The sequence below is a fragment of the Notolepis coatsorum genome (assembly GCF_963971535.1).
Source record: "Notolepis coatsorum genome assembly, chromosome: 1".
In the NCBI taxonomy this organism is placed as follows: Eukaryota; Metazoa; Chordata; class Actinopteri; order Aulopiformes; family Paralepididae; genus Notolepis; species Notolepis coatsorum.
This window is the reverse complement of record NC_140165.1, coordinates 176690035-176717075: the sequence shown is the minus strand read 5'-3', so window position 1 is coordinate 176717075 and position 27041 is coordinate 176690035. Positions and strand designations below refer to the sequence as shown.

The window sequence follows — 27041 nt, the reverse complement described above, 5'->3', positions numbered from 1 at the left end:
GTTCATAGTGCGTATATATACTGCGCTACTAAAGTAGGACTTTCTTTTCAGTCCAGTTTCTTACCCTCCAATAGAGTCACAGACGTAAAGCCTCCCCGCGATACCACGTGTGGGAGTAAGGCCAAGTTCGCCTACCATCGGTATTGAGACATCGTGTATATTAATATTTGAATAGTCATATTTGGCACTATATCGTCGAGTTGGACGTAGTCTATTAAGCTAATAATAGTCTGTTAATATATAGTGCTTTGTGCGGTGAGAATACTACCGTAGTCAGTACCCCATCGTTTCGGGCAGAGAACTGGCTGCTTACCCAGGGTGGTTGACCCTATGTGAAGCTGCACCCGAGGAGCCCCAGAGCCGACGAGCGAGTGGACCTGTATACCGGATTATTCTACCGACGACAGCCCGCCTTCCCAGGCACGGATTATGCTTTGGATACTTTGATTATTCTATGGATAAAGACCCCCGACACTACCGTGTGTTGGAACCCCCCCCCCCCCTGGAGAGGACGCGAGGTGAGGAGACGCTCTGCAAGACGAGGTCTCTCCACATCTCTCCCCCGTGGACCGGAGAGAGCCGGCCCACAAAGAGTCCACCTGCTTTCATCTGTGGTCCAAGGATCGCCGGCGCATTGAACGTCACTACAGTGGGTTCTCCTGGGATACCCTTGGCCGGACGAGGCAGCTGGATTCTACCCCCCCCCCCCCCCTCCTACTCCTGTCGGCTTACAAGCGACCGGATTAACCCCCTCTAGTGTATCCAGCCTATAATCATTAAAGTATCATTGCTGTTATTCCTTAACTATTCCAGGTCGTATATTTACCACCTGCGCCTTCAGAGATTGGACATTATCTATTGATATACCGACGAATACTCCTTGCCATAAAAGTGCATACTATTTCAATTCATAAATGTAATTAAGTGATTAAGTGTTTATTCTACACACCATCGCTGTGTAGGAGAATAAAGACCTATTTCTAATTCGTACATTTGTGTTGGATCCGTTTCATCTACGTGAGAGTGTTCATGATAATATATTTATGCCGTGTACTGGGTGGCCGAATATTAAGTACAAAGGTAGTGGTAGTAAGTATCATATCTAGTAATACAGTCAGGGAATTGTACCCCTCAGTTACAATTGGTCCTTCGAGCCGGATGGTAATCAGTGTAATATTAATATAGTGTTATTAATATTGAAATGGCCTATTATGAACACTCCACGAAACGATCCTCCTAACCAACGCCCGCAGCGCGAACGACGGCTCCCTCAGTACTTAGAGGCTTACGCTGTCAGTCAACAACCTAGTCTTCTACTAACAGTAAACGCGGTAAAACTAGAAAGTAAAAGTATGTCTAACCCCAACGCCCAGACTACCCCGACCATAGAGGCCCCTACGGGCTCTAATGTAACTGACCAAGTTCACGGTGGGGACCAGTGGGAACCAGACATGACTTCACACCCCGCCAGTACTGAAGAAGTAGTCCCCGATGAGTCCCGGGAGGAATACAACGCTACCGAGAGAGAACTCGGCACGGAAGAAGACGGGGAGAGCACCGTGGAGATAGAGCTCCAAGGCTCCGCAAGGAGTACCCCGAGGGAAGGCTCCCCTATACAACCGCCTTCTCCCAGCGAGGCAGAGAGGACCCTACAGCAGGCATTCCTCGTCAGCCTGAAAGCCTCTACTGAACGCGATAGACTCCAGGGTGAACGCGATCGATTGCAGATACAGCAACGGAGCGAAGAAGAGCACATACGCCTGGAAATAAGACGCATTCAGATGGAAGAGAATGTGACCCGAGACCGAGCAGACAGCCAGCGAGCAGCTGCTGGTGCTCTACGGGACGCAGAGCGCGACAGACAGCAAGCGCAACTAATAGAACAGCTGATCAGACGGACAACACCCTCTTCCTCCGCCAGAGGCTCCAGGAACTCGTCTAGACACACCTCCAGGGCGGCATCCCCTAGCCGAGTAAACAACCCTGAACTTGACCAACAGACGAGGTCTATACCCCCCACAGACCACCTCCCCCCACCGGTCCAAGCGAGACCTAGCAACCGGGAAGGAGCAGCATATCCTGTGGAGAGGCTAAACCAGAGACTACAAGCACTGGATGACCTAACTGAAGGCGAAGAGGAAGAGGAGGAGAACCGCGCCCGAAGACAGCACAGTACTCTACCGGACCAGGAGGTCCGGTACAGCCCAGGCTATACTCCCGCGGAGCTGCGCTACAGACCCCCGACTCTATACACGGGTGAGCACGACGCACGACCCGCACCGAGGAACAGCACCTGGACAAGCGGGCCATGGTACACTGCCGGTACCAGCCCATACCAAGGAGCGGGAGGAGACTCGCCTAGGAGGCCTCTCCCCCAACGCTCGCCGATGTATCCACAGTCAGCGTCATACATTGGCACGCCTATGGTACCCGACTTCACCCAAGAGAACCGGGCCCAGTATACAGAACTCCGCATGTGTCTGGAGACCATGTTGGTGGATGTATTGGATGAACGCCACAAATACGCCATCCTACTGCAGCACTTAAAGGTGCCCCGCGCACATAATATAGCGCTCGCCTACGCGACTTCCACCACCCCATACACAGCAGCACTGGTAGCATTGGACCAGAGGTATGGGCGCATATGGGATTACGTGATCCAGGAGATCCGACACATCGACCGCTTACCCCCAGCAATAGACAATCGAGCACTGGACGACCTGTCCATCAGAGTGCAGTCCCTGGTAGGGATGTTGGGAGCGCAAAGAGAGAAGGGGAAGTATGAACTTTACGCCAACTCAAATGTGGAAAGGATCCTGGAGAAGCTGCCGCCCGCTCGTCAGGAGCGCTTTAGGCGGCAGAGGGACCACAGAGACCCGAATGGCCCCGAACCGAACCTCCTCGATCTAGCAGACTTCCTGGCGAGAGAAGTCAGCAGCCTACGGCTAGATACATTCGGACGGAGCACCCCTGGCTCCAGAGAAGGAACCAGACGACTAAATGATGGAAGAAGATCGGTGACTGTGATGCACCAATCGGAGTCAGTACCGAGCAGCAGGAGCCACAGTACCCCCTCCAGAACGGAGAAGTGGAAGATAGTGTGCCCCTACTGTGAGAAAGAACACTGGCTAGCGCAATGTGACTCCTTCCCCAAGCTGAACGCGGAGGAAGCAGGTCAATGGATAAAGTCCAACAAGCGCTGTTTTCGCTGTGCGCGCTCACACATGGCAGCCGAATGCCGCTTAAAGAAAAGGTGCACCAAGTGCGATGGAGCCCATCTGGACATACTTCACGACAGTAACAGACGGCGCCCTTCACCTGCACCATCCAGCCGCAAAGCGAGCGTCATGTACATCGATCCCGCCAGCAGCAGTGGAGCCCGAGTACTCCTAAAAGTAGTGCGTGTGACACTAAGCTACCAGAATAAAGTCCTGGACACTTACGCCGTCCTCGATGACGGGTCAGAGAAGACCCTGCTGCTCGCCTCCGCTGCGGCCCAGCTAGGGCTGCGGGGAAGCGAAACCCAAATGACAATTCGGACAATAAGACGAGATTTGAAGACGATAAAGGGCGAGAATGTCTCATTCTCTATCGCAGCAAGCGGCCAGCCTGAGCGACGGTACCAGATTGCAGACGCTTTCACCAGCCAAGAAATAGGACTGTCGCGGTACACATACCCCGTCGCCAAGCTGATGGAGAAATATGCACATCTGCGCAAGTTACCGATCCCGCTCATAGACAATGCTATGCCGACCCTGTTGATAGGCTCCGACCATGCAGACCTCATTGTCCCGATAGACCGGGTTCATACCGGACCCCGAGGCTGTCCTGCAGCAGTCGAGACCCGTTTGGGATGGACTCTCCAAGGCCCGCTCGCCAAATCTCTCAACCGAAGTACAGCCACTAGATGTCTCCACTCCCGAGTCACAGAGGGAGAAACCGCACTCCTGCAACACGTAGAGCGGCTATGGAGCTTGGAACAAATGCCCTTTAAGAATGGAAAGAAAGACATTCGCTCTAAAGATGACATTTACGCCATTCACCTCCTCGAGACAGGGACCAAGAGAGTCCCGGTCAACGGCGTGTTGAGATACACCACGCCACTCCTGCGGCGAGAAGGAATGCCTACTTTCCACGCCAAGACAGACGCCATAGAACGGTACCTGCTGAACACGGAGCGGCGCTTAGCCAAGAACCCCGCCCAAGAGAGTGTATACCGCGCTGAGATTGAGAAGCTCATCACAGCGGGACACGTCACAAAGATGGACATTAAAGAGGCTGACCAGACCACTGAATCGTGGTACGTGCCCCACCACAAGGTCCATCACAACGGTAAAGACCGCATAGTATTTAACTGCAGCTACCAGATCGGATCCCAAAATCTGAATAAAGAGTTACTGCCCGGTCCCACACTCGGCCCCTCCCTACTCGGCGTTCTACTCCGCTTCCGCCAGGAAAGGGTGGCCATCAGCGGGGACATTAAAGGAATGTTCCTGCAGGTGAGATTAGTAGAGGCGGACAAGCCCCTGTTACGGTTCCTATGAAGAGAGAAGCCAGGAGATGAGCACCCAGCCATCTACCAATGGGAAGTCCTCCCCTTCGGAACGACGTGCAGCCCCTGCTGTGCGACATTTGCACTACAGAAACATGTAGCAGAGGACCCAGCAGCGGACGAAGAGGTCCGACACAGCGTAAAGAACAGCTTCTACGTAGACAACTGTCTACAAAGCCTTTCAACCCAGGAAGAAGCCGAGGCTCTCCTGATTAAACTCCGCGCCTCATTGATCAAAGGCGGCTTTGATCTCAGGCAGTGGGCCAGCAGCGATCCGCAAGTACTGCGCAGCCTCTCCTCCGAGGACAAGGCAGCCAGCAGCGAGACCTGGATGGCTACAATCCCGGGAGAAGCCCAGGAGATGACCCTGGGATTGGTGTGGCGATTCAAAACAGATTCGCTTCACTACAGACACAAGCCCCTGACTACGGAGCAGGGAAGGCCGGCGGCGGCGCCGACCACCAGACGGAGTGTGTACACAACACTCGCCCGACAATATGACCCGCTAGGATGTATTTTACCGTACACCACCAGGGCAAAAATTATTGTACGAGCATTGTGGGACAAGGACCAGGGCTGGGACGACCCCATTCCCGCACACCTTGCATCCACCTGGAGAGAGTGGGAGATGGAGCTCCACTCACTCCCAGGCGTTAATATGCGCCGAAGCTACTTCCCACCCACGGTGAGGCCAGAGACATGTAAAATGGACTTACACGTCTTCAGTGACGCCTCAGAGGTCGCATACGGATCAGTAGCCTACTTGCGGGCCCAAGACCAAGGGGGAGAGATCTACACAGCATTTGTCCTCGCCCGCTCGAGAATAGCCCCACGCAAGCAACAATCTATCCCACGTCTAGAGCTCTGCGCAGCCCTAGCCGGAGCGCACCTAGCCACGCTCATCCAACGTGAGCTCACCATACCGGTGTCTAGAACAATCCTGTGGTCAGATTCCACGACGGTACTCGCCTGGATCAAATCGGACTCATGCAAGTACAAAGTCTTCGTGGGAGTCAGAGTCACCGAGATTCAAGACTTAACCGAAGAGTTAACCGGAGAAACAGAGTGGCGCTACGTTGATACAAAACAGAACCCAGCTGACGTCATCACCCGGGGGATGCCCCTGGATGACCTCACCCGTCGCAATGTCTACAGTGACGGCCCCGCATTCCTAAGACTCCCGGAAGGACAGTGGCCCATGCCTATCCCGAGGGAAGCCAGTCCAGAGGAGGTGGAAATTAAGAAGTCTGTGTTCTGTGGATTGAGCACCGTAGCCTCCACCGACCCTAACATAAACGATTGCACGTCCATAGAGAGTGCACAACAAAGAACATTCCTGCGGTACCACCCGGAGTGCAAGTCCCCCGCTGATATGTCAGCGGCTAACTACGAGGAAGCAGAATTGCTTCTACTGCAGCGAGCCCAGAGAGACTCGTTCCCCGATGAATTGGCCTGTCTACAGGGAGGAAAGCCCGTCCCATCCGACAGCAGATTAATTCACCTGGCCCCCGAGAGCGACGCTCACACCCTCATCAGAGTGGGTGGTCGCCTACGCAGAGCCCCCAATCTACCGGATGACATTAAATACCCGATCGTATTGAACAGCCGACACAAGGTCACAGAGCTGATTATAAAGAAATACGATGAGGATGTACATCACGCAGGCGGCGAAAGAGAGCTGAGAGAGAGCTTCCAAGCTATGGGCCCAGAACTTAAGACCCACCTCGCTCCAGCACAGGTTGATTTCCAATTCAACCCCCCAAACGCACCCCACTTCGGTGGCACTTGGGAACGAGAAGTGCGCTCCATAAAGACAGCCCTGTACGCAGTACTTGGGGCCCAGACTGTGGCGGAAGAAGTCCTAATGACAGTCCTCACGGAGATTGAGGGAGTACTTAACTCGAAGCCCCTCGGATATGTCTCCAGTGATGTGGCGGATATCGACCCAGTTACCCCCAACACACTCCTGATGGGGCGGCTAGATCCCACATTACCCCAGACAATGTACCGGCCTGAAGAAGCGAACGGCCGACGAATGTGGAGGTACAGCCAAGTATTAGCCGACAAGTTTTGGAACAGTTTCCTACTGCACTACCTACCGTCTCTACAGACCCGCCAGAAGTGGGTAAAGGAGAGAGACAATTTGACAGAAGGAACAGTCGTCATGATTATTGATCAATCACTGCCCAGAGCTATGTGGCCGGCCGGCCGCGTAAGCAAAGTGATCACCGGTGCCGACGGCAAGGTCCGAGCAGCTGAAGTGCTCGTCTAGGGTCGCACTTACACCCGTCCCGTGGCAAGGCTCATAGAACTGCCTCTACTCCCAGACACAATCGATGATGACCATGACCCTACAACCCTATGACTTTGTGAAGTTGACTGACCCCTACAGCAAACCCTTATGTGTAAATAGACAACGCGATTAATCTGTCTCCGTTTAACTGATTAGGTCTGGGACCTATTCAGGGGGTGGCTGTTGTGAAGGGCCAGATTAAACCGAATATATATATTTATTTATATATATATATTTAATTGTATTTGTATATTCTCTAATATTCCCTGATATCCCTTGTATATTCCTTGTACAATATGCATTGAATATCCATTCTAGCCTACTGAACATCCCATAATAGTCTCCATTCTACTATTGGTCGAGACCTTGGTGCCAGGCTGCCATACCCCTCAGACCCAGTTCAAACGTACCGCTCGACATGTACGAACAAGTCCTAGTTCCGCGTAGGAATTTGGCTACCGCACCACTAATGGGACTATTTGTTCATAGTGCGTATATATACTGCGCTACTAAAGTAGGACTTTCTTTTCAGTCCAGTTTCTTACCCTCCAATAGAGTCACAGACGTAAAGCCTCCCCGCGATACCACGTGTGGGAGTAAGGCCAAGTTCGCCTACCATCGGTATTGAGACATCGTGTATATTAATATTTGAATAGTCATATTTGGCACTATATCGTCGAGTTGGACGTAGTCTATTAAGCTAATAATAGTCTGTTAATATATAGTGCTTCGTGCGGTGAGAATACTACCGTAGTCAGTACCCCATCGTTTCGGGCAGAGAACTGGCTGCTTACCCAGGGTGGTTGACCCTATGTGAAGCTGCACCCGAGGAGCCCCAGAGCCGACGAGCGAGTGGACCTGTATACCGGATTATTCTACCGACGACAGCCCGCCTTCCCAGGCACGGATTATGCTTTGGATACTTTGATTATTCTATGGATAAAGACCCCCGACACTACCGTGTGTTGGAACCCCCCCCCCCTGGAGAGGACGCGAGGTGAGGAGACGCTCTGCAAGACGAGGTCTCTCCACATCTCTCCCCCGTGGACCGGAGAGAGCCGGCCCACAAAGAGTCCACCTGCTTTCATCTGTGGTCCAAGGATCGCCGGCGCATTGAACGTCACTACAGTGGGTTCTCCTGGGATACCCTTGGCCGGACGAGGCAGCTGGATTCTACCCCCCCCCCCTCCTACTCCTGTCGGCTTACAAGCGACCGGATTAACCCCCTCTAGTGTATCCAGCCTATAATCATTAAAGTATCATTGCTGTTATTCCTTAACTATTCCAGGTCGTATATTTACCACCTGCGCCTTCAGAGATTGGACATTATCTATTGATATACAGACGAATACTCCTTGCCATAAAAGTGCATACTATTTCAATTCATAAATGTAATTAAGTGATTAAGTGTTTATTCTACACACCATCGCTGTGTAGGAGAATAAAGACCTATTTCTAATTCGTACATTTGTGTTGGATCCGTTTCATCTACGTGAGAGTGTTCATGATAATATATTTATGCCGTGTACTGGGTGGCCGAATATTAAGTACAAAGGTAGTGGTAGTAAGTATCATATCTAGTAATACAGTCAGGGAATTGTACCCCTCAGTTACAGTGTCTAAAGTTAAAGTGTCCAAGTGTCTAACTTAAACAATACCATCATCGTAGTGACCAGAAAATATACCTAGCCTGGGCTACACTATAAGGTTGAACTAGCCTGGGCTACACTATGAGGTTGAACTAGCCTGGGTTACACTATAAGGTTGAACTAGCCTGGGCTACCCTATAAGGTTGAACTAGCCTGGGCTACACTATGAGGTTGAACTAGCCTGGGCTACACTATGAGGTTGAACTAGCCTGGGCTACACTATAAGGTTGAACTAGCCTGGGCTACACTATAAGGTTGAACTAGCCTGGGCTACACTATTGAGGTTGAATTAGCCTGGGTACACTATGAGGTTGAACTAGCCTGGGCTACACTATGAGGTTGAACTAGCCTGGGCTACACTATGAGGTTGAACTAGCCTGGGCTACACTATGAGGTTGAACTAGCCTGGGCTACACTATGAGGTTGAATTAGGGCTCAGGTCCTGGAGCAACTCCACCCGGCGATCAAACCCCACCTAGACCTGTAATAAACACGGAATGTCCAGTCAGGTATCTTTGTTGAGGTAATACTGTATATAACGTTGTTGAGCATATACACAAGCGAGCCACATGCAGACAGTACGTAAGTCGGTCTAACGTCGTAAAACCCCGTGTTACCATGGTGACGTACGGCAGGTTACCGTAATGACTCTAATACTCTGACATCTCCCCCTTTTAATTTTACTTCCTTTGTTAACATAAACAAATACACTTTCTGTATTAACAAGGCTATATATAGCAAACAATAGGAACATCCTGTAAAGTGGAAACAGTGCTATTCTACTATAACATCAATAAACAATATTCAACATTCAGAGTAGCAAATGATTATTAAATCGCAACAGTTTACATTCTGGAACTCTTTTGACATTTGTTATGTGGTTATGTGGTTTACATTCTGGAACTCTTAACATTTCGTTATGTGGTTAACGTTACCACCTGGAACTCTTTTCCCTCATTTCCCCCCCCTGAAAGGCCATGAGTGTGACATCATGTCAACTCACAAGTCCAGTCTGACAACTGGCCTAAGGATCCGTCCAGACCTGGACTGTGACAGTCCTTCAGTACCAGCAGGCACGTCGACACTGTTACCTGGCTCTTGACCGGTGTCCTTGGGAACTGGTGAGACTGGTGCTGTGCTCCCAACTGGCCCTGGGGAGGGTACCCCCTGGAGGTGGCGCCGGAATGACGCTCCCTGCTGCGTCTCAATGATGTAAGAGCGTGGCGTGACACTCTCGCTGGTCACTACTGCAGGGGCTGTCCAGGATTTCTGGTGGTCCAGCTTGGTGAGGACATTACCACCAGGCTGTAGTGGAGGTAGGGGTCTCGCCCTGTGACGTCGGTTGTAGTAGAAGGCTTGCTTCTTCTTTTCAGCCTCGTCCTTCTGCTTGATCTGTCGCTTGTCTGGCCATGAGGGCTGCAAGTTCCTCTCGAGTGTAGGCAGTGTCGTTCTCATTTTCCGACCCATCAGAAGTTCGCTGGGCTGGCCCCTGTGGTGCTACACGGTGTCGACCTGTAGCACATGAGTGCGATGAGAGGGTCCTTCTGTTTCAGGATTCGCTTTGCGGTCTGCACCGCCCTCTCCGCGTGACCATTGCCTTGTGGGTTGTGTGGGCTTGAGGTGATATGTTTGAAGTCAAGCTCACAGGCTAGGTCTCGAAACTCAGCGCTCGAGAACTGTGGCCCGTTGTCATGTGCAGTATCTCTATATATCTAGAGTAGTAGTCTGAGATTATCAAGTAGCTCTGTTTGTTATGCTCACATAAATCTAGAGCTATACGCTCCCATGGTCTGTCAGGGAGCGGAGTCGAGATCAACGGCTCCCTCTGTTGCGCTCTTCTCAGCTCACAGCAGGACTGACGCCAGAGGCATCGACCACCTGCCCCAGGAAATGGATCTGCTTCTGCCTGAGCACGCACTTGTCCTTGTTGAGCTTGAGCCCAGCAGACTCGACTCTCTCTAGGACCTTCTGGAGGCAGAGGTCATGTTCTTCCACATCTTTCCCGTACACTATGATGTCGTCCATATAGACGGCGACGCCTTGCAGGCCTTGGAGTGTCTCTGTCATCTTCCTTTGGAATATCTCCGGCGCGCTTGTTATTCCAAACGGTAGGTGCCGGAAACAGTACCTGCCGAATGGAGTGATGAAGGTGGTCAGCCGGGCGCTCTCGCTGTGCAGAGGTATCTGGAAGAACCCTGAGGCTGCATCGAGGCTGGAGAACATTGTTGCTCCACTCAGCTTGGCTGTGATCTCTTCCGCTGTAGGTAGGATGAATCTCTCTCTCTTGACCTGTACATTTAGCTTCTTAAGATCAACACATACACGCGCCTTTCCAGTCTTTTTGAGCACCGGCACCATGGGGGCACATCAGTCCGTTGGCTCGGTTACCACCTCTATGATGCCGTTCTCCTCCATGCGGCGAAGCTCCTCCCTGACCTTGGGCATGAGTGGTATTGGGACTCTGCGTGCTGTGTGCACCGCGTATGGAATGGCGTCGTCCTTGAGCCTAATCCTTACTGGCTCTGTCTTTAGTGTGCCATGGTCTCCAAAGGCACCGTGGACCTCCTCAATCCGTTTCACGAGGCCCATCTCTGCTGCTGTGGACCGGCTGAGTAAGTTATTGACAGACTTCCCTCTGATGACAAACACTGGGAATGAGTATGATTTGTCCTTGTATGCAGTGCTGACTTGAAATTGTCCTTGACAATCTAATTTACCCCCTGGGCTGCTCAGTGATACGCTGGTCTGGCTTAGTTCCCTCTCTGGGATAAGCACATTAAAAGTCTCCTCGCACATAACACTAGCATCTGCCCCAGTATCAATCTTGAACTGCACTGGTGTTGCACCAATGAGGAGCTGCACTGTCCACTGCTCATTACCAGTGTTTGCATTCACTGATCCCAAGAAGTATTCACTCTGTTCATCTGTCTCTGTTACTTCACTCACCGCTTTGGATTTGCACTAACTATGCCAGTGCCCAGTCCTGTTGCATTTATTGCAAGTTGAATTTCGTGCGGGGCACCACTCTGGATCCTTGTGCACCATTTTCCCACAACGGCCGCACTTCCCTCCGTGTTCCGCGCCTTTTCCTCCTCCCTTGGCATAGCTCCTCCCTTGCCATCTGGGGTTCTCTCTCCGCGCTCCCCGTACCTCTTGTATGGCCGCGGCGGCTCCCGTAGTCTCCCCCTGTGCACTGACTTGCATGTTAACCGTCTCTGACTGGCGTACAGACTGTATAGTTTGCGCTAAGGTGAGGTCTGACATCATTTGCAATTTACGAGACTGTTCTTTATCCTGAATCCCCACTACGATCCGGTCTCGGATGTTTTCATCCCTACACTGACCGAACTCACAGTGTTCTGATAGATCGTAGAGCGCTCTGATAAATGTTTCTGCCAGCTCTCCCGCCCGCTGCACTCTCTGATGAAACACAGCACGCTCATGAATCACGTTTCGTTTAGGGAAAAAATAGCCATCAAAATTCTCCAACATTTTTTTTTTATGTGATTGGTGAACTTAGTGTATTTTTTATTTATTTTTTTTTTTAAACAAACACATAAACAAACATGACAACACAAGATTAGATATACAAGCATTAATTAACAGTGCACATCCAATGAAATCACCATTTAGATAAATGTCTTATACAAGATATACCCCTATCTATTACCCTACACACATATGCTCTTGCTCGCACCCCCCCCCCTGGACCCCCCCAATGGATAATCCATCCATTATCATTCGCTCCTAACCAGACACTACCATTATATGCTAGCTTTTATTCTCTCCACCACTTCTAATCACATTGTCATTTTGGATTCATTGAGACCCAAAATTCTTGCTGTAGATATTTCTAGATAAATCACATCGAGATATGTAAGAATCCAGACCTTCCGGCACATTTTTTCCGGTTGAAACCATCGTGATGCTATCAGCTTTTTAGCCACTGTGATACCAGATAAAACCAATCTCTTTAGCTGTATAGGTACTGCACACTCAAAAACATCATTCAGCAGTAATACAGAGGGGTGTACAGGTATATTCAGAGTTAAGAGATTTGATAATTGCTGGGTCACTTCTTTCCAGAATATCTTAACTGGTGGGCAGTCCCAGTACATGTGCATAAATGTCCCCTCGTCCCCATTTGTACATAAGGAGCATTTGGAGTCTTGTTTAAGACCCATTCTGTTCAGTCTTATAGGAGTCAAGTATGTCCTATGAATATAGTTAACATTGATTTGTTGATGGTCCGGGTTCCTTGATGCAAGTCGAACATTTGCCCAGGCTTCTTGCCAATCAAAATCTTTTTCCAGGTCTGGTATATCCCTCTTCCAGACTGAGTCTAGGTGGAGGGTTTCATACGAGGACGTTAGTAATTGATGATAAAAATCTGATACAAAACCTCTCGATGTCTCTCTTTCATAGAAGAATTTGTGGTATCTGTGGTGTACAATTGGTATCCTTAATGGAACACTGTGAGCCTTCAAACATAATAATAACTGTGCGTAAAAATAATATGTGGAACCGGTGAGATAAATTTTTTTTGTGTATTTCATCATAACTACAAATACCCTGTTTGTTGAAAACATCTCCCAATGTATGTATGCCTTGCTTTTCCCATCTAGGGAATCTTATAGGTCGTTTTCCAATCAGGAGTGCATTGTTATTGAATAAGGGAGTATGATTATGCCATTTATGTGGGTTAGAATATTTATTTTGTGTTTCACGCCATATCCGGATTGCATGAGTAATTATGGGGCCAAATTTCAGTTTACATTGCTTAATTGATACTTTGGTGTATACTATGTCCTGCAGTCTATGTGGTGCTACTATATTTACTTCTAAATTTCTCCAGGATACTGATGCTTGGGGTTCAAACCAGGTTGTCAGTGGTCTTAAAGTGTACGCCTTAAAATAGTGGAAACAATTTGGAAATGCCATACCTCCGTCGGCTTTGTTTCTCTGTGCGGTGGATCTTTTTATACGTGGTGGTTTGTTATTCCAAATAAATTTGTATGCGGAAGAGTGTAATTTTTTCCAGTAACCATCTGGAGGGGGTAACGGTAGCATTAAGCTGATGAAGTTGATTCTAGGTAAGACATCCATCTTAACTATTGAAACAGTTGTACAGTGTCCCCGACCCACCCCTCCTACCCAACCTCCCCCCACCCACCTCCAATGTACAGTACCCCCCCCCCACCTACCCAACCTCCTCCAATGTACAGTTTCTACGTCAAATGTATATACTTCTTTTCTGGACTCTTTTCGTATCACAAACAGTACTGTATTTGCAAATCTGGTATGTCATAAATGTATAGATGTAGCAGTACTGTCTATCTGTATGTCATATATGTTACGATGAATTGAAAATGGGGGACCCTGATGTAAACAAGACGAAAGTCTTTCTCTGGTCTGCATCCCCTTAACAATTGTATGTATTGAGCTGTACTGTACTGTACCCATTCTGCAATCTGTTAATAAAGTTTTCAATCAATCAATCAAAACCTGTGCCTGTACTGAGTTTTTAAGTTTTGACCACCTGTCAAAGTCGTATTTGATTTTATTTTGGATTTCTATGTAATTGTGTTTCACCGTTTGGCTTATGGTAGGGAATACTTCAACTCCCAAACATCTAAAGTGTTTAACCATTGGTATTTCTTCTGGAAGGCGTGTATTTTTTGCAGGGGCGTTCAGTGGAAGGAAAGCCGACTTTGGCCAATTTATCTTAAATCCCGATAGGTCGCCAAAGTCATCAATCAACTTGAGAAGATGAGGCATTGCGGTGTTAGGGTTTTGCATGAACAGTATTACGTCGTCCGCATATAAACAAATTTTGTGTTGTGTGCCCTTGATTACGATTGGTTCTATGAATTGGGATTGTCTTATATATTGTGCTAAAGGTTCTAGTGATAAATCGAATAGTCCGGGACTAAGAGGGCAACCCTGTCTAGAAGAGCGTGATACCGGAAAGATTTCGGAGGTGATTATACCTGTTGTAATCATGGCCGATGGGTCTTTGTATAATACTTTAATCATATCAATGAATCCTTTTCCTAACCCCATCCTTTCTAATACTGCCCATAGATATGACCATTCCAACCTATCAAAGGCTTTCATTGCATCCAGGGACAGCATCGCCTTAGGTGTGGTGTCGTCCTTGCTGGCATCTAGTATGTATAGTAGTCGTCTTATGTTGTCAGTCATCAAGCGGTTTCTTATGAAGCCAGTTTGATCCGGATGAACTAAAGACATCATATGCTTTTGAAGTCTGATGGCTAATACCTTAGAGAACAGTTTGATATCGGTTCCGAGGAGGCTTAAGGGTCTATAACTACCGCACTCGGTGGGGTCTTTGTCTTTTTTAAGGAGGACTGTTATGAGTGCAATATTGTCGTTCTTATGAAAGTTCCCCTCCTTGACTGAGTATAAAATCATATTAAGTAATAGGGGTCCAATTATGTCCCAGCATGAGAGGTACATTTCTGGTGGGATACAGTCTCTTCCAGGAGCCCTACCATTTTGCATTTCGGATATGGCCTTCCTGAGTTCCTCTAGTGTGATAGGTGTTTCTAACTGTTTAGCGTCATCCTCTGAACGTTTGGGGAGGTTAATTTGATTTAGATATGTGTCCATTTTGTTTTGATCGAAGTTCGTTTCTGATTTATACAAGTTGGAGTAGAACTCTTTGAATGTCGCGTTTATTTTTTTGGTGTCTGTTACAAGTCCTTGTTGTGCTTTAATGGTAGTTATATCTGCAAATTTTGCGTTAACTCTTAATCGCATAGCTAGTAGGTGACTTGGTTTGGAACCTTGATAGTAATGCTGTTGTCTTGTGCTATGTATTTGTACTTCAGATTGTTGTTTATAAATGGCGTTAATCTCTATTTTTAGTAAATTAACTTGAGATTCCAGTCGAACCGAGTCATTGTATTGTAAAGAAGTAAATAACGTAGAGTAAAGCGTTTCCAGTTCCGCCAGTTTTGAGCATCGATTCTTGCGTATTTTGGAGGAAAAGCTATCAGTGAAATCCTTGATCATTCCCTTTACCGACATCCATATTATTCTAGGGTCCGGCACCGATTTCACATTCTCTAGTAGGAATACTGAAAGAGCTTCTTTGAGTTGTGTAATGAATTCCTTGTTATTCAGCAGTGTCGTGTTAAATCGCCATCTTGGGGCTCGGGATGATAGTATACCAAATTATCCTTTTAGGAGTAAATAACAGTGATCTGATAATGCATTGGGTACCATCTCCACTTCATAGTTATCAAATAGTCTCAGGGTTATGAAAACATTATCTATTCTGGAAAGTGTTTTATGTCTTGCTGATCGACAAGAGTACTTCCGGGTCGTGGGGTTGAGTGATCGCCATAGATCATTTACACCTGTATTCTTCGACCAATCCTTTAACGCATTAGATGAATTTTTTTGTTCGTTGGAAAAGTTGGGATAAGATTTATCCAACCCAGGATCCCAAATGGCATTAAAATCCACACCAATTATAAATGAGTATTCTGGAAGGTCTAAAATGTTTCTAGTGAGTGCAGTGTAGAAATGAGTTTCGTATAGATTTGGGGCATATACCGCTACCAACGGTATTTTCCTATTCTTGTGTATAATCTTAGCTATGGTTATCCGACCATCTGCATCAGACCATACTCCCTTCAATTCAATATTCAATTTCCGTTTCACGACTATAGCAACTCCACGGGTTCTCGTTCCAAAGGAAGAGTGACTAATGTTATGGTATGTGTTGTCCGCTAACGTAGCTTTGTCTCCCACTAAAATGTGCGTTTCGCTTAAGAGAGCCACATCAACCTGTTTGTTTTTCATCAATGTGAGCACGCTTTTGCGTTTATGTTGATTATTTATTCCCCCAGTGTTCCAGATCATTATATTCAAACTAGCCATAATCTATACATATTGATTTGTATTTGTTGGTAATACTTCTGGAGTGCGAATTCACAATGGATTTACATCCCACTGTTGAGGTCCCGTTGAGAGCCGAGCATAAAAACATACATATATACAAATAAACCCCTGATCCCCCCTCCCTTACAGAGTCGTACAAGGTACCTATTTGATACCTCCTTCGCATACAACTTCTTCCTTTCCTGCACCTCCGGTCAGCCCAGAATGAGCAATTTATCCTAAGCTTTCCTATGTATACCATAGAATCTATACTTTTAATTCTAATTTAATAGAATGTCACCTGTGACCAAGCCTCTCTCCCGTTAATGTAATTAAACAAAATGAAAAATATACCTCAATTAGTATACTCATTTAAACCTCTTTTTTTTCTTTTTTTTTTAACCTTCTGCTAACATTTATTGGTTAGAACATTTCAGAATAAAGAAATAAAGAATAAGAATAATGATGTTTAGAATTAGATATCGAAACCCATATAATCCGGGAATATCTACTTAAATTAAAAAAAAATTAAATAACTTTGCATGTTTACACATCTAAACGACAATGAGATTTTTAAATACTTGTATGCAGATCGTTTTGATTAGAAGCATGTGCACGCACATGCACAGATGTGCACGTGCACACAGGAATGCGCTGCACTCACCAACTCGCTATAAGTACTACTTTGCATATCAATAGCGCCGGTCGTCAGGTGTGTTAAATACGTTCTCAGATACATTCACACCTAACTTGTGAATGAAATGTGTTACAGCCATGCATAGAGGCAATTAGGCACTGTCTTTAGTCTGTGCTTAAGCAAGGGAACATTTATGCGCACGCGCCGGGAGCACGCGTGCACGTGGCGTCATTAGCGTGCGTGCAATCAGAGTTGATATGAGGAACGCACCTCTGACTATCTAACGGGCAGACCACAGTATGTGCGCCTACAGAGCTGTGTGTCAGACAGACTGGCCAGCAACACCGGGGCCCCGCAGGGGGCAGTCCTCTCTCCCTTCCTCTTCACTGTCTACACCAACGACCAGAGTCCTGCCACCTTCAGAAATGTTCTGATGACTCTGCGATAGTGGGATGTATTAAGGACGGTGATGAGGAGGAATACCGGGCACTGGTGGTGGACTTCGTCACATGGTGTGAAAAGAACCACCTTCAGCTAAATTTGACGAAGACCAGGGAACTGGTTGTGGATCTGAGGAGGAGGAGGAGTGCACCTGTGACCCCCGTTTCCATCAGAGGGGGTCGACACGGTTGAGGATTACAAATACCTCTGTGTACACATCGACAATAAACTGAACGGGTCAAAACACCGACTCTACTTCCGACTCTACTTCTTCAAAAGGCTGAGATCCTTCAACATCTGTACAAAGATGTTGAGGATGTTCTACGAGTCGGCGGTGGCGGGCGCCTTCTTGTACGCTGTGACCTGCTGGGGCAGCAGACTGAGAGTGGGGGTCGCAAACAGGCTGGATAAGCTGGTCAGGAAGGCCAGTAACGTGATAGGGGTGGAGCTGGACTCTCTAGCGGTGGTGGCGGAGAGGAGGAGCCTTGCTAAGATCCACGCCATCATGGACAACCCATCCCACCCACTATACACAGACTTGGCTGACAGAAGGAGCATGTTCAGTGTTAATAATAATAATAATAATAATATATAATAATAATAATAATAATAATAATAATAATAATAATAATAATAATAATAATAATAATAATAATAATAATAATAATAATAATAATAATAATAATAATAATAATAATAATAATAATAATAATAATAATAATAATAATAATAATAATAATAATAATAATAATAATAATAATAATAATAATATCTTAAATTTATATAGCGCCTTTCAGGAGACCCAAGGCGCTTAACAGCTAAGGGAGGGGGACAGGGAACAACGTAACAACAAAATATTAATCAAAAGGAAGGAAATAAAGAAATAAAACGAAAGAAAAAAGGGGAAATCAGGCAGTCATTTACAAATTTGGTGAAAAGGTGGGTTTTGATTTGAAAGAGTGCAGGGATGTGGCACTATGGATGTTTGGAGGGAGTGAGTTCCAGAGGGTGGGTGTGGCCACAGAGAAGGCTCTGGTACCAACAGCCCGCATGTTGGTGGTGGGGATGGAGATGAGACCGGAGTCAATGGACCGCAGCCTCCGGGGCGGGATGTAGGGATGGAGGAGGTCCGCTAGGTACCGGGGGGCAAGGGAGTGAAGGGCTTTGTAGGTGATGAGGAGGATCTTGAAATTGATGCAGGACTTGACTGGAAGCCAGTGGAGGTGGATGAGGGTGGGGGTGATGTGGTGCCAGGACTTGGTGCGGGTGAGAACCCTGGCAGCAGAATTTTGCACATATTGTAGCCTGTTCAGGGCATTACTGGGTAGCCCTATGAGGACAGAGTTTGCGTAATCAAGACGGGAGGTGACGAAAGCATGGATGAGAGTCTCTGCTGTTAGACTAAGACTCCCAAGATGTAACACTGAACGGCACAGGAAGTCCTTCATTCCGACAGCCATCAGACTCTATAATGCATCACTGTGCCTCACTGCATCACTGAGCACAGGGTGACAGTACTATCTTCCTGGACTTTTACTTTACTCTTACTTTACTCTTAAATTGACACTGTACAATTCCACACTTTTTACTGTACACTTAATGTATATTTCTGTATATTTTGACTGTATATTTTACATTAGAATTAGGGCTGTCAGTTTATTGCCTTAATTAGATTAATTAATTATACAGCAAATTGTTGCGTTATGAAAATTAACTAAAAATTAATTAAATTAGGCGGCTGAGTGGTGCAGTGGGCAAGGCGCTCGCCACTAACGCAGGATATGCTGGTATCGAGCCCAGCTCTCTGCATTGCTACCGGCTTGGCCGGCCGTCATACTAACACAATGGGCAGTGTTAGAGGGTGGGAAAGCCGGTGGGTGGGGATTGGACGTTGTGGACAGCGACTCCTACAGGTCGGTTGGGTCACGGGTGACGCCTGTACAGCAGAAACAGGAAGTATCGGGGGCAGCGTGAGCCTCCCACGCGTTACTCCTCGCCACTGAGAGTTCGAGCTGTCTGGTGAAAAGATGCGACAGGGGCGGCTAAGTGGCGCAGTGGGCAAGGCGCTCGCCACTAACGCAGGAGATGCTGGGTTCGAGCCCAGCTCTCGGCGTTGCTTCCGGCTTGGCTGGTCGTTCATACTAATACAATTGGCAGTATTAGGGGTGGGAAAGCCGGTGGGTGGGGATCGGATGTTGTGGACAGCGACTCCTACAGGTCGGTTGGTGTGCCTGTACAGCAGAATCAGGAAGTATCGGGGGCAGCGTGAGCCTCCCACGCGTTACTCCTCGCCACTGAGAGATTGCGCTGTACAGGTGAAAAGATGCGACGGCTGCCTCCTCGTGTACCGGAAGGGACACGTGATGCAAGGCTTCGTCCACATTGCAGCCGACCAGTGGGAGGCATGGTCTAGCAACGTTCGAGACAGGGGAGGGAAGAATTGGATAATACGAAATTGGGATGGGAGAAAAATAGAAAAAACGGGGGAGAAAAAGTAGATTAAAAAAGGCAAAAAAAATAAAAATAAAAAAAGATGCGACAGGCTGCCTCCTCGTGTACCGGAGGGGACACGTGATGCAAGGCTTCTATCCTCACTACAGTCGACCAGTGGGAGGCATAGTCTAGCAACATTCAAGACAGGGGAGGGAAGAATTGGAAATACGGAGTTGGGATGTGAGAAAAATAGAAAACGAGGTGAAAAAGTGGATTTTTTTTTTTTTTTTATTAAATAATTTTTTTATTTAGAACGTAGAATGCACATTTTACAGATTTTTAAAAAAAAAAATTATTATCTTTCCCCCCCTCCTTTTTTCCGATTTTTCTCCCATCCCACTGTTAGTCGTTATGCCAATTCCCAACCCCCTTCCTGGTTGTTGCGCACCCCCCCCTACTGTTGGTCCGGGAGGCCGGAGACTGTCACATGCTTTCCTCCGACACATGTGCAGCCAGCCGGCAGCCAGCCTGGCAGCGCAGATTCTCACCGGGAGAGTGTAACGTGTGGAAGGTCACACTACCTTTCTCCAGATCCTACCCTCGCTGTGCAGGCGCCCCGACCGAACTGTAGGGGTCGCTGTCCACAACGCCCAGGACCCACCCACGGCTTCCCTCCCCCTAACTCAGCCAAACGAGTTAGTATAGCGATCAGCCCAAGCCAAGGCAATGCTGACTCTCCGGGAGTCGAGACCGCAGCCTCTTGCATTGGTGACGAGCACAATCTCCGCTACGCCACCTGACCGCCCTAGACTTTTTTTAATATGGGCCATTTGCATGTTCTTGGTATCTGATTCTAGGGACATCTATGGATCTCAGGGAATGTATTCCCAGTGTCAGAAATACTGTGTCTGTTACTAGGCTTGATTAAATTGTAATGAACCAAATGAGAATATCAATAACATTTTTTTTTTTATCTTTGACTGTGAATAACACCATGCTAAAATTGACCAGACCTGAAAAATCTAAGCAAATGAATAAATGGAAGATGATTAAACAGAAGGTTTTGTAGATACAGTACTGAATTCTGCCATCCGGACACATGCCATTTGAAATATGATTATAGAATATAGAATATCAGGCCTAAAATGGTCATGCGATGATTAAAATGTGATTAATTAGATTAATTAATTACAAATCCTGTAATTAATTAGATTAATTTTTTTAATCGCCTGACAGCACTAATTAATAATAATAATAATAATAATAATGCAGGTCCTCTTTAGAGGTCTTTATTCGGCATACAACGAACTGGGACATGCAATGGGAGCGGCACACACACACTGGAAATCTGGAATACACACACACACATGCATTGTCTTTTTTCTCAGTCACCGATGCGATTGAGCTCTGCGCTTAACCCATCCCGTCGTCCTTTTCCCCAAGGGCAGCCGGGAGCAGACAGGGCGTCGGCGAGGTACCGTGCCCGGGGACCAATCCAAGTGCTCCTGCCCGTCTTCATCAAGGACGCGACAGTGTCAGCGATCTGTTGTGTGCATGTTTTTCCATTGGGTTTATCTTATCGGGGGGAAAACCCTTGCGAGCACAGGGAGAACATGCAAACTCCACACAGAAAGGCCTGGGAGATCCCCCACCTGGGTACCTGGCAACGCGGAAACCTGGTCCCCAAGCGGGAATCAAACCCTGGACCTTATTATTAGAATGTATATACATAATGTATATCCCGGACGCGTGTAGCCTTTTTCCAACGCGTCCGTGTTTCCGGGTTCCCGTTTTGCGCTCTGATTGGCCGCTGACCTACGCTAGTACGCCCCCCCTCGCTATGAGCGTAGCAGGAGGACGGACGCTGAAATCGAACAGCTGTTAGCGCCATAGCCGCCGTTCTCGAAACCTAACAATGCCCGATCTAAACTGGTTCTCTCCTCTTTGTATACCTTTGTCCTCACAAGTATTCTGCCAGGGAACTTATGGACACGACAATAGTAATAAGTAATAACATTCTGCAATGTTAAATAACGTTTATCCATTCAACTAGCCGTACTAGGTAGCTAGTCTAGCCGCAATGCTATGGTCGATCCCATTCACGTTAGCATGTAACTAACAACAGCGTTAGTGCAGCTAAAGGGGCTATCGTATCAACATCAGCGTCCGTCCTGCTCAAACACCTTATAACTACTACTATTGTCGTGTCCATAAGTTCCCTGGCAGAATACTTGTGAGGACAAAGGTATACAAAGAGGAGAGAACCATTTTAGATTGGGCATTTTTTCGAGAACGGCGGCTATCACGCTAAGCTAAGCTACGTTAGCTACTCACGTTGTATACACAATATGTACAATTACACAATGATTTACATTATTACAAATATGGTAACGTGGTTGTGGATTCTGCCAGGGAACTTATGGACACGACCAGTGATGCCAGTAACGCGTTACTAAGTAACGCGTTATTGTAATCTGATTACTTTTCCCCGAAAATAGTAATCTAACGCGTTAATCTTTAAAAGCCAGTAATCTGATTGCAGTTACTTGTCCAAGTGGCTGTGCATTACTATTTCGTTACTATCTCATCATAAATTCATAATGCAGGCGGAATGCAGTATTTTATTTCGTTTTCGACAGTCAAAAATACATTTTGAGCTGTTTTTCTTTTGGGAGTGACGTGGTGTGGCAGTGAAAGGGTTAAATACAAGAATGTGTCCCGCGGCGTGACTGGTCCCTCTGTCTATGAGTGACTCTGCTTTGGTCCAATCACATTCCCCATCCACAGTCTGCGAATCAGAGGCAGAGTAGGGCGGGTCTTCACAGCACGCCATGTGACATATGCGCCAATCGTGTGACAGCAGGGCTCCGTCGTCGGAGAATTCCACCCCAAAACGCTTGGCAAAATTAAAAGTGAAACCGCAAGATTACTTTAGCGGTTTCTGTTCAGAATTCCACCCCAAAACGCTCGTCTAAACGTAGCCTCAGTCACTACTTCACGGCGGAGGAAACAAAATACTGTCTACCGCTAAAAACAGCACATCCAATTGCATTGAAAGCATCTGGAATCACAACACTAGCCGACGCTTCGACTAGGTACAGGAGGGTTGATGGTGGCAGAGCAAAAGCTCTTATTTGCCAGATTTACAGTTAATTTACATGTTAAAGAGAGACTGATTGTATGTTTATAGAGAGACATTTATAAAAACAATTTAATAGTTACAGTCGATATAATTGAATAGTTCAGCCTGCATTTGTTAGATGTGATACACTGGTTTTGTAAAACCACTGGCTGGCTGCTCTAATGCTGTGAGCATCATAGACTGTTGCTTTACCATACTTGATGGTACAGAAGCTGAAGCACTAGTTTAACAATTTACGTTATGTGCAGAGAAACAAGTTAAAAACAATTTATGCACTTTCAATAAAGCGTTTAAAAAAAAACTGTTGGGGGAACGACGACGACTTCGTAACCTAGTTACTTTCAAAGTAACTAAGTTACTCTGATAATCAAGTAATCAGTAAAGTAACTTAGATTACTTTTTAAAGGAGTAATCAGTAATCAGTAATCAGATTACTTTTACAAGTAATCTGTGGCATCACTGGACACGACAATAGTAATAAGTAATAACATTCTGCAATGTTAAATAACGCGTATCCATTCAACTAGCGGTACTAGGTAGCTAGCCTAGCCGCAATGCTATGGTCGATCCCATTCACGTTAGCATGTAAGCTAACAACAGCGTTAGTGCAGCTAAAGGGGCTATCGTATCGCCATCAGCGTCCGTCCTGCTCAAACACCTTATAACTACTACTATTGTCGTGTCCAAAGTATTCTGCCAGGGAACTTATGGACACGACAATAGTAGTAGTTATAAGGTGTTTGAGCAGGACGGACGCTGATGTTGATACGATGTTGTTAGGTTTCGAGAACGGCGGCTATCGCGCTAACAGCTGTTCGATTTCAGCGTCCGTCCTCCTGCTACGCTCATAGCGAGGGGGGCGTACTAGCGTAGGTCAGCGGCCAATCCGAGCGCAAAACGGGAACCCGGAAACGCGGACGCATTGGAAAAAGGCTACACGCGTCCCGGACCGTATTTTATTCTTAGTCTTATTTTTATTCTTATTCGTGACTTTTGTTTTTGACTTACCTAAATGTTTACTGTTTACTCTGAGCGATCTGTAGTGCCAAATTTCCCTTGGGATGAATAAAGTATTTCTATTCTATTCTATTCTATTCTAGGTCTCAAGATGGCGTTATCAAGACGGTGGCAGAATGAAGCCTTCTCTTTAGACATACTTCGTATGTGATCATAACGCACATGTTCATCCTGTATGGACCGAGTACAGTAGCTGACCAGCAGGGATCATAACTCACATGTTCATCCTGTATGGACCGAGTACAGTAGCTGACCAGCAGGGATCATAACTCACATGTTCATCCTGTATGGACCGAGTACAGTAGCTGACCAGCAGGGATCATAACTCACATGTTCATCCTGTATGGACCGAGTACAGTAGCTGATCAGCAGGGATCATAACTCACATGTTCATCCTGTATGGACCGAGTACAGTAGCTGATCAGCAGGGATCATAACTCACATGTTCATCCTGTATGGACCGAGTACAGTAGCTGATCAGCAGGGATCATAACTCACATGTTCATCCTGTATGGACCGAGTACAGTAGCTGACCAGCAGGGATCATAACTCACATGTTCATCCTGTATGGACCGAGTACAGTAGCTGACCAGCAGGGATCATAACTCACATGTTCATCCTGTATGGACCGAGTACAGTAGCTGACCAGCAGGGATCATAACTCACATGTTCATCCTGTATGGACCGAGTACAGTAGCTGACCAGCAGGGATCATAACTCACATGTTCATCCTGTATGGACCGAGTACAGTAGCTGACCAGCAGGGATCATAACTCACATGTTCATCCTGTATGGACCGAGTACAGTAGCTGACCAGCAGGGATCATAACTCACATGTTCATCCTGTATGGACCGAGTACAGTAGCTGACCAGCAGGGATCATAACTCACATGTTCATCCTGTATGGACCGAGTACAGTAGCTGACCAGCAGGGATCATAACTCACATGTTCATCCTGTATGGACCGAGTACAGTAGCTGACCAGCAGGGATCATAACTCACATGTTCATCCTGTATGGACCGAGTACAGTAGCTGACCAGCAGGGATCATAACTCACATGTTCATCCTGTATGGACCGAGTACAGTAGCTGATCAGCAGGGATCATAACTCACATGTTCATCCTGTATGGACCGAGTACAGTAGCTGATCAGCAGGGATCATAACTCACATGTTCATCCTGTATGGACCGAGTACAGTAGCTGATCAGCAGCACCAGGGCGGAGGTGCAGAGGAAGAGGAGCAGAGCAAAGTGCAGGTAGTGGAACCCGCACACGAAGCGGGGGCAGTCTGAGGGGAACAGACAGCTGCCCGTGCCGAACCAGAACTCTGGGACCATCCGACATAGACCCATGGCCAGGCCACCCATCAGACCCCAGAATGCTGCCTGAGGAGGAGAGGAGAAAAGAGGAGAGGGGAGGAGAGGGGAGTGGGAGAGGAGAGGGGAGTGAGGAAAGGAGAGGGAGGAGAGCTGTACTGTATTTCACCCACAAACACATCATGTCAGTTTAGTGGAATAGTGAGTGAAGTGACTCCAGCTCTGTCTCACCGGCTCATTGACCCTCTTAACGAACACTGCCAGGAAGAACACCGATGCGATGGGTGGAGCTAGATAGCTGGTCACCGATTGGATGTAATCGAACAGCTGACCGCTCTGAGCAGCCTGGACGACGGGGATCCAACAGATACTGATGGCCACTATAAACAACACCCAGACTCTGGAGAGGAGAGGAGAGGAGCCGAGGAGAGAAGGGGAGAGGAGGGGAGACAAGGAGAGGAAGGGAAAGGAGAGAGGTGAGACAAGGAGAAGAGGGAAGGAAGGAAGAAGATGAGTGAGGGTTTGAGTGCAGGAGATAAATGGAAAGGAGAAGAGTGGAAAGGATGAAGGTTTGGGGTCAATTCATTCCCAGTTAAAAACAAAACAGAAATTGAGCATTAACTCTATTCCATTACCTCCCCACAACCATGAGCTCGCTCTCTGGGGCCTGTGGTCTGATCCTGGTCCAGATATCCATGGTGAACAGGGTGCTGCTACTGTTGAAGATGGAGGCCAGAGAGGACATGAGGGCCGCTAGCATCACCGCCAGCATCAGACCTCGCAGACCTAGAGAGAGAGAGAGAGAGAGAGAGAGAGAGAGAGAGAGAGAGAGAGAGAGAGAGAGAGAGAGAGAGAGAGAGAGAGAGAGAGAGAGAGAGAGAGAGAGAGAGAGAGAGAGAGAGAGAGAGAGAGAGAGAGAGAGAGAGAGAGAGAGAGAGAGAGAGAGAGAGAGATGAAAGGACACAGATGGTAATATCATGGTATTTCCCTAATTATTTGGTCACTACCATCATCGTATTGATAAAGAAATTATAGTAATAGGATTCAGGCTATAATATAGTCAGTCACTGTATTGGTTTCTCACCGTTAGGCATGATGGACACCACCAGTTTAGGGTAGGCGATGTTGGAGCAGCCCACTTCAGTCCCACATACCTCCTGACACACTTCTGGTACCACACAGCCCACCTCGTCTGAGGACAGAGGACATGCACACTATTATTGGATACTTTTTATGGCCCTTTTAAGGGCCACCTTGCAGATTTTCAACCTCTATTGTTTTGTTGTGAGGAGGACAGTGGCTCAGGATGTAGAGTGGTCGTCTGGTAATCTGAATGTTCCCAGTTTGATTCCCACTCCTCCTGGCAACCTGGCAGCGTGTCGAAGTGTCCTTGAGCAAGACACTTGCTCCTAACTGCTCCCGATGAGCAGGTTGGCTCCTTGCATGCAGGTGGCCTCCGCCGTTGGTGTGTGAATGGGTGAATGTGAGGCATGAGTTGTAAAGTGCTTTGGATGAAAGCTGTTACGAAGGATCAGATTCAACCGAATATATATATTTATTTATTGATATATATTGAATAGTATTTGTATATCGTTTGATATCCCTTGTATATTCCTTGTACATATACACGGAATATCCCTTTAGTCCAG

At 47.2% G+C, this 27041-nt stretch overlaps 1 protein-coding gene across 1 annotated transcript in view; it reads right to left on the bottom strand.

The window, feature by feature from the left end:
• The window catches only part of slc5a2 (solute carrier family 5 member 2), a gene marked incomplete at its 3' end in the record, with an annotated part of 148989 nt that overhangs the window by 9200 nt on the left and 112748 nt on the right, over positions 1-27041 (bottom strand). Inside the window, exons 10-13 of the mRNA XM_084332380.1 lie at positions 26477-26584; positions 26028-26178; positions 25624-25792; positions 25246-25461 (exon numbers count right to left, since the gene is read on the bottom strand). Coding sequence (XP_084188506.1) covers positions 25246-25461; positions 25624-25792; positions 26028-26178; positions 26477-26584 — 644 coding nt within the window. The remainder of the gene's footprint in view (positions 1-25245; positions 25462-25623; positions 25793-26027; positions 26179-26476; positions 26585-27041) is intronic.